Genomic DNA, 13913 nt, shown 5'->3' on the forward strand with positions numbered 1-13913 from the left:
GTCCACAATTCCAATGGAGGAGAATTAAATAAAAGAAAGAGCATGTGGATGAACCAAAACACCAAGTGAATAGGTAAAGGTAGCATTAGTGTGTAAGTGTGCCCAAACACAAATGAGAGAATCAAAAGATATGTAAGAAAAAATAAAGGTAACTATGTGGACCAAGCAATTTGGGCTCGAAAGAACACTATGTTAGAGAATTCAAACCTGCATGTGACTATAAGCAAGAAACATATATAAAAGAAAAAATAAAATGAAAATAAAAAATGTTGAAAGCCCTACTAAAGACTAGGTCGCATTATCTTAGGTATGAACTAAAAGGTACACAACATCCAATGAAGAGTTGACATATAGGATACATAGTATTTTTGCAGTTTGAGATCATTAGAAATGAAATGAGCCTACATCACAAAGTCTTCGACTTTCATGAATAATTAGATAAATGACACAAATATCTGATAAATTGACTTAATTGTTTTGTTTGAAAAAGAGAAACTAATATCTTGAAAGTTGACACCTAGTTGGTCGATATCTAATTGCTCAAAAGTTGATGCTTGGTTGCTCTATTTGAAAAGGAGAAACTAATATCTTGAAAGTTGACGCTCGGTTGCTCTATTTGAAGAGGAGAAACTAATAATTTGAAAGCTGACACTTGATTGCTCTATTTGAAATAAGAGAAACTAATGTCTTGAAAGTTGATACCTAATTGCTCAAAACTTGACTCCTAATTGCTCTATTTGAAAAGGGGAAATATATATCTTAAAAGTTGACCCTTGCTTGCTTTATTTGAAAATAAAAAATTAATATCTTGAAAGTTGATATCTATTTGCTCAAAAATTGACTCTCTTAATTGTTATATTTGAAACTATTATCTTAAAAGTTGAAACTTGCTCCAAAAAATTGAAACTTGCTCAAAAGTTGATTCCTACTTGCTTTATGTGAAAGGAAAAACTAATAAATTGATCCTAATTGCTTTATGTGAAAGGAAAAAATACTATCTTGGAAATTAACACCTGATTACTTTTTGAGAAACAAATTTAAACAGAGACTTTTAAGCAACCAAAATTCGTAACGTAACATGAAATATTGATAAAATTCGTAACGTAACATGAAAATATTGATAAAATTCGTAACGTGACGATGCATTTTTGGTCTTATCCTCCATAAAGCAGATCCCTGGTGTATCATTCAAAAGCCAAATAGTTTTAACAAAAAGAGAGTGAGATTTCCTGATGTTATAGCGGTTGGTTTTACAGAAGAGGTCGGGAGGTCGAATCTTGCAGGTTGATATTTTGTTCCGGGTGTCGTCTATTCCGGCTGTTTAGTTACATTAAAAAGTTTTGGTCACAAAATTCCTGGGTTTCACAAACAATATCCATGACAGTTCTTACAAATCGAATGCAAATGACAAAGTACCAAATAAAATAGCTTTAATTACAGGCAGTAACAGGCCCGAGAATACAATGTTCTTCTGTGGATTTAAGTAGTTTTTGCTTTCTGATATGTATATTTACGGGTGTCTTCTATTCCGGCTGTTTAGATACATTCAAAAGTTTTGGTCACAAAATTCCTGGGTTTCACAAGCAATATCCATGACAGGTCTTACAAAATCGAATACAAATGACAAAGTAACAAATAAAATAGCTTTAATAACAAGCCCGAGAATACATCAGAGGAGAAACCCACAAACAGCTTTATTAACAGGTACATACCCTTTCCCTGCACTAGCAACTGAGCATAATTATCTTAAACCATAACACAGATATTACCATAATATACCATAGAAAATCATGGGCATGGACGTCTTTTTAAGATTAAGAACGGGATTTGAAGGGGATGGCGCGGATGATGAGCTGGTGGTAAATGGCAGCAAGAGCAGCGCCGAGAAAAGGTCCCACCCAGAAAATCCAGTGATCATCCCAGGCATGGTTCTTGTCATAAATTAGGGCAGCACCCAAGCTACGAGCTGGGTTAATCCCAGTCCCTGTTATAGGAATGGTGGCCAAATGCACAAGAAACACTGCGAACCCTATAGGCAGAGGTGCCAGGACTGGAACATGTGAGTCCCTGGCACTCCTCTTAGCATCTGTGGCAGAGAACACAGTGTAAACCAGAACAAAAGTACCCACAATCTCTGCCCCCAGCCCATCTCCCTTAGTGTAGCCATGGGCCACCAGATTAGCCCCTCCTCCCTGTACTTCATACATGTTCTTCTCAAAACCCTTCACAACTGCCGCCCCACAGATTGCCCCCAGGCACTGGCATATCATGTACAGCAATGCCCTTGGCAAGGACACTTTCCTAGCGAGGAACAGGCCAAATGTGACTGCAGGATTTATGTGGCCTCCTGAAATGCCTGCTGTGCAGTAAACAAGGGCAAATATCATGCCTCCAAAGGCCCAAGCAATGCCCTGGATACCCACAGACTGGCACATATTGGGTGCCCTCTTTACCCCCATTACTGTGAGGATTGTAACGTAGAGGAACAGAAATGTGGCTACAAACTCTGCTATACCAGCCCTCCAGAAGGACCATGATCTGAGCTCCTCTGGCTCAAACAGGGGAGCAGGAGGTGCTTCCTTGTAGTCCTTCTCTTGGGTCTGTGCAGATGTCCCCAGAGCCTGCCTCTCTGAATACCTGCTTGCCCCCACTGTTACATCTTCTTCTCTTCCTGCCATTTTTTTTCTGCCCTGCTTATATCTGAAAGCAGAGTATTGCTGATGAAATAAATGGATGTGTAATCATGGCTTTATATAGGATTCAGGGTGAGTTCTTGGTGAGAAATGACAAGCTAAGCATGGCCCACTTGTCCCCACTAATGATAAGGACAGAACTAATCTGATCACCATTGGATCAGAGCCAGGTCTTTAGATTAGAAGCATGTCCGTTGTTCTTTTCTTATGTAGGTACCCAAGGGTTCTTGTTGATTTTTTTGCTTTGTTGTAAAGATTACTTTGTAACTCTACCAAACGGCTACTATACTCTACTCTCCTGTTTTACAGTTGAAGGAAAGATTTACGTTCAATTCTTCTTCTGTGGATTTAAGTAGTTTTTGCTTTCTGATATGTGTATCTACCTACCCAATTCTACATGATTGTATGTGTAAGTTTTTAATTTTTTTTTAATATTTTACTGAGGTTCGGGTATTAGTTGTTCTTTATTTGGTTGGAGATAAGTCTTAGGTTGAAACTTTTTCAGTTAAGAGCAGATAATTGAGCGGTATGTATTCTGTCAAAATTATCCTATGCGTTATCCCATCTCAGTTCTTATGACTTGATCATTCATGAACTCATGAACTCATTTAGAACTGCTCAACTTTCTAGCAAGTTCTGTTGATGAAGGAACAATTTATATTGATATTATACTTACGTGAATTTAAGAAGGTTTTGTTTTCTCATATGTGAATCCACCTTATTCTACATGACTGTTGAAGCTCCTTTTCTATCTATTTTTTATTTGATCAGAGAGTTTTATATTAAATCTATAGAATTGTTTAGTTAACTGAAACAAAAGATCAAGTTTTAGACTGAAATTTCTTCAATTGAAAGTCAAAAATTGATAAGTATCTATTCCATCAACATCATCCGCAATACAATCTTAATATCAAAATTTTATATTAACAAGATTTCACCTCTAAAATCATATTCCCTGTTCTTCATCATTTCTTTTTGCAATTGCTCTAATCATGATTGCATGGTAGGGTTCACAATGATTTAATTTTTTACTATTTGTATTATCTCTCTGTCTATGCTCATCACTATCCTTACTACGTGCACTGTTGTGCTTGTTCTCCACATGCTTTTCCATTATTAAAAATTGTGCAGTCGGTGTGCAAATATTTTTATAATAACACAGCATTTTATTTGGAATTCCATTCGTAATGATCGTTATCAACATACCTGGTGGGCATCTGTTGAATATAAACATTTGCTATCGTTGTATTCATGCATTATTTTAAGCATTTTATAAGGGCACGTGTGAGAGTGTAAATGAGTAATATGAATAAGTATGAATTAATTTAGATAATAGTGTTGAAATAGATGTAAAAAAAATGTGGATTATAAATTGAATCGAATATATATGGTTTAGATAGGTTTTGATGATAAATAGGTGTACAAAATAATTGGTCAAATATTTTATATTTTTTAATAAATTTAATAAAATAATTTTGATCATAAAAGTTAATTATCTATTATACTACTTCACTTATATATGAATGAAGATTTGATCTAAATATAAACTTGTGATGCATTGATCTGATCTAGAAAGATGAAGACCATCGAATCCTACTCATCTTGCTTTGATCTCTAATATTTGTAAGAAATTTTGATGTTTACAAACTCGTTTTAGAATCTATTAAATCATAAGGGTGAAGTTCTACTTTATCAAACCCCCAACAAATTGGCTTTGTTTCTTTAAATAAATATTTGAAGATAAGAAACAAGCATGTAATGAACCAAAGATGAATTGATAGACAATCAAGCATGTAATGAACCAAAGATGAATTGATAGACAATCATGTGTTGAACTCTTTTTATTCACCTAAAGAAAATAAAACTCGCATATTGTTTCTTGTAAGGAATGCATGTCCTTAAATAAAAAACCTAAACACACTAGTTTAAAAACAAGTGCCAAGTTGCCTCACAATGCCTAGTGAAGGCAAGAATTTGAATTTTGAATTTTGATTTAGTGAAGAGATAATATCCACAATTATGGGATTGACCTAGGTCAAGTCCATACATATATATCTAATCTAGAGTGGGAACAATAAATTTGGGTATTAGAGATAACAAGGATCAAGGTATAAGTTAAATTCATGAAAAAATGCTACTTGTAAGCTAAATATTTTGTTTAGAATGACCTAATCAAAATCAAACCCAAAACATACGAGTGTAGGTGTGCAATTTTGACCATTATAGTTAGGTCCATATATTCTTCTTATTGTGATGGTATTAATGGGCAATAGTTGCCTACTAAATTTAAAAAACAAAAGGTATTTACTTCCTATTATAGATTTAAAAAGAAATCAAGTTTATTTGACATAACTTTAATATGTTAAATGATAACACAAACAAACTTGTAATAATAAATTGAATTAATATTTTCCTCTCATTTATCACTCGCTCATATTGTTCTTATTCATGAAGCATGATTGATCTCACTTTTAATCATTTGGTGCAATATGTGTCTGTAAAATACACACATTGTATCATTCTTAGCTCCTTTCACACTTGAAGACTTGCCCCTTTTTCACTCTCAAATATTATGTTGCCTTAGACATAACTTTATTCATGGTTGAAACCTCTATACAATATCACACATAATAATGCTTGTTGTTTAAAGACTAAAATTTCTATTTTTCAATTGCTCGAGTTTATAATTGATGGGTATCCATTTCATCATAGTTGCTTAGGATACAATCCTAGCTTCATACTTTATGACTTCAAGACCTTTTATTCATCGGGATTGAAATTCTTCGACTAAGAGTCAAGAATTGATGGGTATCCATTCCACCAAAGTCACTCAAGATCCAATCAGGTAGTTTCATACTTGACAATGTCAAGACCTTCTACTCAGCAAGGCTGAAATTTCTTCAATTGGGAGTCAAGAATTAATGGGTACCCATTCCACCAAAGTCACTCAAGATACAATCTTAATTTCATACTTTATGATATCGAGACCTTGTACTCATCAAGGCTGAATTTTTTTCATCAAGAGTCAAGAATTGATGGGTATCCATTTCATCAAAATCAGATGCAATCCTAATTTCATACTTAATGATGTTAGAATCTTGTACTCAACGGTACTGAAATTTCTTCGATTCAAAGCCAAGAATTAATGTGTTTACATTCAGCACACAATCCTGATTTTATACTTTATCATATCAAAACGTTGTACTCAATAAGATATGACCCCGATAAACTCATTCAAAATTATTACTTTTGACAAATATCTAGTAAATATTTTCTATCCACATCCTTGATGTTACATGATTTCTTTTAACATTCACATTTCCATTTTTGCAATTGATCTAATCATAGGTGCATGGTAGGGTTCACATTGATGTAATTGTTTACTATTTATATTAGCTGATCACTATCCTTACTACGTGCACTCATGTACTTAACCACATGTTTGTTCTCCAGATTTTTTTTCCATTTTAAAAAAAATGTTCAGTCGGTTGGCAAATATTTTTATAATCAGCTCGCAGTGCATACTGCAACCACATAACGTTTTATTAGGAATTTCATTCGTCATGATTGTTATCAACAATTTTGATGGATAATAGCTTTCGTTGTTTTCATGCATTTTTTTAAGCAAAGAATCACATCCTAATATATTTATTTAGGTTAAGTACATATAATAAGTATAAATCAATATAGATAATAGTATTGATATAAATGTAGATAATAAATTAGATTGAAAATAATAATTATTTGAATTTTGACAATAAGTAGTTGTCAAACTTTGATCGGTTAATTTATTTTTTAGATAAATTGATGAAAAGTTTCAATTGTGAAAAACTCGGTGTCTACTATTCTACTCTACCTATACATAATAAGAATTTGATATACATGATTATGAAACTAATCTGAGATGCAAATATGAGCATATGATGCATGGGTATGATCTTATAAGCTAAAGAATATTGAATCTACTTTATCGCTGGCTATTCGTGCAGTTTAGAAGATCAAAATTGGGGCTTGCCTAAGGAAAACCTCTAAATAGGCCCCAACATTTTTCCCATCTTTGTGTGTGTGGGTTAAAACACTTCTAGTATCAGAGATGTAAGTGTTCTTGGAGAATTATGAGTTGACTATGAGTGGATGATAGTGTGGCGTGAGGACATTCATCCTACACATTAGCATTCTAGGCCAAGATTTTTTGTGTTTGATGCTAGATTCCTATCTATTGATGTATTTGTTTCCAATCAAAAATAGATTTTTGTTGGCCTCTATATTTAGTATAAATTAATATTAATTTATTTATCTATGATGCATGGGTACAATCTAATAAGTGATTTTTTTATCATCTTTATCTTTGGCTATCCGTGGAGTCCAGTAGATTAAAATGGGTGTTTTCCTGAGGAAAACCTCTTAGTAAGCCCCAACACTTTTCTTGTCTTTGTGTATGTAGGTTAGAACACTTTAGCATCGTAGGTGCAAGAGTTCTTGAGGATTCTAAGTTGACTATGGGTGGATGATTGTGTGACACAAGGACATTCATGCTATGCATTGGCATTCTAGGCCAAGAGTTCTTGTGTTTGGTACTAGGCTCCTTTCTATCAATTTTTTTGTTTCCAATCAAAAATAGATTTTATTGGCCTCCATATCTAGTATTGATTAGTTTAAAATAAGCTCTTTCTCATAATGTAAGTTATCTTAATCATTCATTTCAAAGAACTTCTTCATTTTTGCATAAATAAATATTTTAATTTGTGTTATTTTGAGGTAATATAAGGTTTTTTCTTAGTTAAAGTAATCATATTTAACATTTCAAATCCCTTATATTACATAATGGTTTGACTCAATGATAAAAAATAATGTGCAAATGTGTAATGATGAATAAGATGTTGATAATGATGAATAATGGTGAACAGTAACTACTCAACTGATACTGAGGGGGAGGGGGGGGTGAATCAGTATCTACAAAAACTTCCTTAAACCACTTTGACTGTAAAGACTGCACTAATTGGTAAACAGGATCACCGATCTAAATCAGGGCACTACCGGTAAAACACAGAGAGACTGTGAAACACATAAACCGGTAACACTTAGATCTTCACAAAACCTAATAACTTATTTCCATTTCACCCATATGCATAAGCAAGTAATACACCATCAAAAATATAATAACCACTGGATCAACATGCTTTACCACTTAACAGAATACACTAAGACATCACATGAAAAAGCATTACACATAACACACTAATTTTTCATGTGGAAACCCAACTGGGAAAAACCACGGTGGGGATGAATACCCACAAGTTGTTCTTTGAACTCTTCTGGAGTCCGCTCTGTTAGGAGCCTAGTCCAATTAAGGACTTTACAATAAGTTCTGCTAGGAACCTATCCTACTAGGGATCACCCAGTTAAGAGATGGCTAAATACTCAGTTAAAAGTTAGAACCCTGTTAATGGTTACCTCGCAAGAGGATTTGAAGAACTCAATGATTTTGAGTCACCCTGTTAAAGGATTTACAAAGAGCCTATTAAAGCTACCCATTTAAGGGATTTTCCAACTGCTGAAATGGTTAGAAGTCAACGAGTAATACACTGATCTGATAATAGCACTCAATGCCAATGCAGATCCACTTTAGTTCCTTTGCTTCTGCAATCACACTCTGCAAGTATCAACACACTTCTCCGGTCTGGCAAGAATCAAGTATCTCTTCACTTGGATACACACATAACATTTGCCAACAACTTCACAATGCAAATCATCATTGACCTTATAGACAACAGATAGGTCAGTGGCATAAACCCTAAACCCTAAACATTTAGGTTATCAATACAGTTGGTCCAATCCTGACCGTTCAATCACATTGCATAGTGTAAAATGATCTTGAACAAATCTCAAGACGTTCTCCATCGTTCGTTCTTTGCTGCTTCTGGAAGCTGATAACCCATCACGCGCTCTCCACCGTTTACTGAGACTTCGCACATTCCCGAGGTAGATAGGATCAATCTTCTTCATGCAAGATCCTCAAGGAAATCCTTCATGCGCACAAGGCTGACATGGCAACATGATTTGATCTTCATTTCAATGTTAACCCATCATAGGATGCCGTCAGTCGAATCACACAGACTTGAAATGCATCAACCGGAAACCTTGAAGCTGAGACTACCAACCGGTAATCATACCAAATGAAACCCCGATACAAAACTTTCCATGTACCGGTTCACATTCCAACATACCGCTTCACTTTTTTACATATACCGGTTCACACTTCAACATATTGACATCAATGACAACATACAATATCATCATGTCATCACACTCTGCACATATGCCAACAGACAACACAATAATGATGCTTTATGACATGCTTGAATGATAATTTCGTGATGCTTAAGTGGGTGATGATGAAATGAGATTAGTTTTTCTTCTTAAATACAACACCATAGCACACAAGTTAACTAATCTTGCATGTAAGTCTTCTCATAACAACTAGTTATTTAGGTGTCATTTAGGCACCCAATAAACTTAATTAAGTTTTCTTCTTATATATTTGACTAAGAAAAATGAATGTAAAATGATAATTAAGACAAGTCCCTTGGGATGTAGAAATGAATTTGAGTTAGATTCATTGCATATGAATGTCTTATAGTAAGAGGATCATGGTCATGATATGCATTGGTATTGTTAGAATGACTATGAAATAGATTAAGTGTAAATCTTCAAGTTTTGATTAAGCGAATTGAAGGATCCCTATCATTGACACTCTATTTATGAATTAGGTTATAATTGATAAAATATTAGGGTAAGTGCATGGAAATGATATACAAAATGGGGTCAAAAGTGGCCTTTCTTTTTTTTCTTTCTAAAATTAGCTAAACCTAAATTTGGATGAATAATTTGAGATACATGAATTGAAAATTGGAAGATATGACAAGAATGTGAATTGCAATACTACTATTCTAGTTTCTAAACTATTATTTATAAAAAAATAGTTAAGATTGAGAGGATGAAATGCTATGCAAAGACAAAAGTATTTTTTATTTTTCTCACAATAATATAACATCACGTTTCTTGTGCGCCCTTCTATTTTAGTGTTGCGTTTAGAATTTTAAAAATCAATTGGTAGTAAGATAGTTAAGAGTGAGTACTCAAAGTTGTATTTTTTTTTATGATTTTTCAAAGTGGATGCGTCTTGAAAATCATATCACTGAGCATGTGTATAAAGAATGAAGTGTAGAACAATCCTATGTTTTTAAAAAAAAATTGATAAATGGATCAAATTTTATAAGTAAAAAACAATACATATGTATCTGAAGAAAACATAAACATTAGTAAAATAAAATAAAAAATAAATAGGTTAATGTATTTCAAATAAAAATATATATGGTTAAAAAGGTAAGAAATTGTGCAATATTTTGGTGGCAGTTTCTCAAAATATTATTATATAACACGTAAAGCTATTGATGTGTAAGCTGAAAAACACTTGAATGAGGGCAAGTTAACAATCCATGCCTTTAGGTTCCTTTTTCAAACCAATTTCCAAGCCAAAATTGGTAAGAAAAAAATTGTTTAAAAACGTGAGCACATTATGTAACATGCTCCTACTACATAACAAGAGTGTGGTAGATTCATTAATACCATGATCTCTTGAACACTATGTAATCTATCTAGATCAATTTCAATCCCTTTCATGACAAAGAACTAAAATTACTGAGTTTTTTGATACATGAGTAGATACATAAGAAATGGGAACATGAAAGTTTACTATGTGTTGAAGTGGAAAAGGTTGGTAGTGCAATATATTAATGATGATGTCAATAATGCCAAAGTAAAATAATTGATCATGGGTGATTATATTCATCTTGTGAAGAACCTCTAATTGGTAGTCATGTGTCATTATATCATTGTTCAAGTTGAAAACAAATGGCAACTTTAAGCATGCATCCTAAATTAAAATTTTGAATTGGTTACTTAGGGTAGGAAGAGCTAGGAGTGTAGTTTTTTATTTGTCTAGCATAAGCTCTTTGTTCAAAAACTTAATATTAGTTTTGTGGGTTTCTAAGATAATTTTTAGATTCTTGAAATTATATTGAAAATTCTCAATAATGTAGGAAAAATAAAGCATTCTCTTATTGCTTTTTATACTCAGGTCATAACCTTTATCTTATTCAGTGGTATGAATCTTATGTTTGAACCATATTAACTTCCACAACAAGCCTATATCAATTTAGGATAGGGGTCCATTTGAGGCACCATATATTGCCAAGCTACTTAGGGTACCCACTTTACATAAATTAATTCTCTCTCTCCTCTCTATCTCTCCTCAATATTTGTCCCCCTCTCCATCTTAACCTACATATGTATTTTTACTTGACACTACCTTTCACCCTCAATTTCTATCTTCATCTTCTCTATCTCTCTATTTATATCTCTACCTATCTCTCTATCTCGATATTACCTCCATCTCCACCTCTCCCTCTTTCTTTCTTTGTAGTTATCCCTCTATCTCCCTCTCTATGTATCACTCTTACTTTATTTGTCTTTGTATCACACACACACACACACACACACACACACAGATGTATATATGTATATGTATACATATATATGTAATATACATACACATATACATAGACATATATATATATATATATATATATATATATATATATATATATATATATATATATATATATATATATATATATATATATATATATATAGGGACCTATTCTACTTCTCAAGGTGAAAAGTGTGACCTTGTTTCTTCAAATAGGGACTTACAAATTTATAAGATTCTAAAATACCAGATTTAATATGTAGTTACCCTCTTCATATTTACATAAAAGAAAGTGAAGGATTGCAAAAAGATCAAGTGAGGTAAGATCAAATCCCTGTGAATATTTATTAAAAATGCTTACACTTTCATAAAATATCATAAAATTAAATTCCTCTCCACACTTACAACCAAGGAAATCAACTACTTAGCTCTAGAAAATAGGTTACAAAAATATCCAAAAGCACAATAAAATATCCTCATTTTGGAAGAAATAAATACTGTAGGGGTACATTTAAGGATAACACTTAACCATCTTATAAAAAATAACAAGTAACCATAAGGAAAAACTATCAAGACCTTTGACCAAGATTCTACTAAAATAATAAAGAAGAAAAGGAAAAACAAAAAGGCTTTAAAATTTGTTATTATGATAAATGGACATGTGGCTTGGTATTGATATAGGTTTGAGGTCCTCATAAATACACCACTAAGAGATATGTAAAATGAGATAACAATTTAAACCATTTAAGCTAACAATATACAAAAAAATATTTATATATTGATCTTGATAAGGCCATAAAGGCATACAAAATGTCATACAATGCCACGAGGCCAATGTATTGTATCTCAAACTATAAAATATCATTAATACATATAGACATAAAAATTATATTATCTATGTGTCATATAAAGACATACAATGTGTCTTCAAATATGAAACATACACTATTATTCAAACATTCGACCTCTTTTTTCCCAACTAGAGATTGAGCCTTGATCCCTTATATTAGTTGGTGTCTTTCATTGTTTTGATCTCTTGCACATCTCACTATTTTGAAGCTCAACATGTATACACAACAATAAAATTTGATAGTATGCCAAGCTTTATTAATAAGAAAAATATTTATAATGGTAGTCTAGTTCTTCTTTCCTTTGACACTCAACATCATCAAAGGAGGTTTGTACTCACATAAGAGTCTATACATCAACCTAAAACATTAACAATATATATTTATCAATTTTCTTGTAATACCTAATTATATCAATCAAGATAAATCACCATTTATAAACATACATATTCATGATCATACCTATGTTAAGGGTATTGAGGATAAAATTGTAGCACTAACACCAACATCCAAATTTTCTCATATACTATGAGGTGTGATAACTAAATTCATCATCTAAACAACACAATAATATATTAAACTCAAAAACACAAATATACATTCAAACAATAAATTTAATTTTGTAAAATAACAAAATTTATTTATTCTAATGTACCTATAAATCTAGTGACATGACCATCCCTATGAACATGGATGCAAGAAGGTGAGGTAATGCCCACCTATTAAACAAATATGGAAAGCTAATGTACTGAGAGGGGAGGGGTGAATCAGTACTCCAAAACTTTTCTTCAATAATAACCTTATTGTTATGCATAAACAAAATAGTGCAGTAACATAAAATAAAGTTAAAACAAATAGATAACAATCATACATGATTCACTCCATAACACATATATTTTGGTTACGCAAAAACTCTTGGTTAGAGAGAAAAACTGCGGTGGGGATGGCACCCACAACTCCACTACTGCAATAATAAAGAATGCTCGGTTAGAGCTACATTTAGCTATTTCTGATAGCTTACCCTGTTAGGAGTAACAAGATCTGTTAGATCTACCTTGCTAAAGGATTTTACAACATTTATTCTGAATGTTGCACCTGGTTAGAGGCTTTACAATTTATAGACTTGGTTAGAGTCTTTTACCCTGTTAAAGGTTTCTCTTTCAATCTTCACAATATTACAAATATCTACAACTTTACATCTGAAATGTTATAGCAGATTCTATGTGCTCAGAATAAGATTACCTTGCTTATAGCATACCTCGGTAACCCATATAGTAACTCGGTAAACCCTTCTGTTTACTTTGTTCTTCAACTTTTCTCTGAAAACCTTCTCGGTGACCTCTGTGTCTCTGTAACAGTCTTCCTTCATTCATATATGCACACATCTTTAACTCTTAACTCATGTTGTATAAATAGATCTCTTAAAACGGTGATCCAATTCATTGCTTCGATCTTACAAACAAGATTCTTCGAATGAATAACTAAACAAAATATTTCATTGGTTAGATTGTCCTTGTAATCATACATAATCTTCTGGTGCAATTTCCAATGTAATAACGGTTAGATGTGCCTCGATCTTGTAACACATTTTCATATGCATGTCCAGGTTCAATGTATCTGGTAACACGTTTCACTCGGTGTGTCATCTTTACTGCTCAGTAGTCTCAAAAAGATACTCGGTAGACAACTCGGTGTATACTGCGTTCTGTGACTACTTTCCTTTGTAACCGACTAGACTGTGCATACCGACTTCTCTGTGTGTACCGACTGCATGATTCAGTAGTGCTAACTGACTAGAATATATAGTATGACTTTGAATAT

At 32.9% G+C, this 13913-nt stretch overlaps 1 protein-coding gene across 1 annotated transcript; it reads right to left on the bottom strand.

The window, feature by feature from the left end:
• Positions 1-1629: 1629 nt before the first annotated feature.
• Positions 1630-2727, bottom strand: LOC131056073 (probable aquaporin PIP1-5). The gene has a single exon (XM_057990408.2). The coding sequence runs from the start codon at positions 2676-2678 to the stop codon at positions 1815-1817; it is 864 nt and encodes a 287-aa protein (XP_057846391.1). The 5' UTR covers positions 2679-2727; the 3' UTR covers positions 1630-1814.
• Positions 2728-13913: the final 11186 nt, after the last annotated feature.

The sequence above is a fragment of the Cryptomeria japonica genome, chromosome 2 (genome assembly GCF_030272615.1).
Source record: "Cryptomeria japonica chromosome 2, Sugi_1.0, whole genome shotgun sequence".
NCBI lineage: Eukaryota > Viridiplantae > Streptophyta > Pinopsida > Cupressales > Cupressaceae > Cryptomeria > Cryptomeria japonica.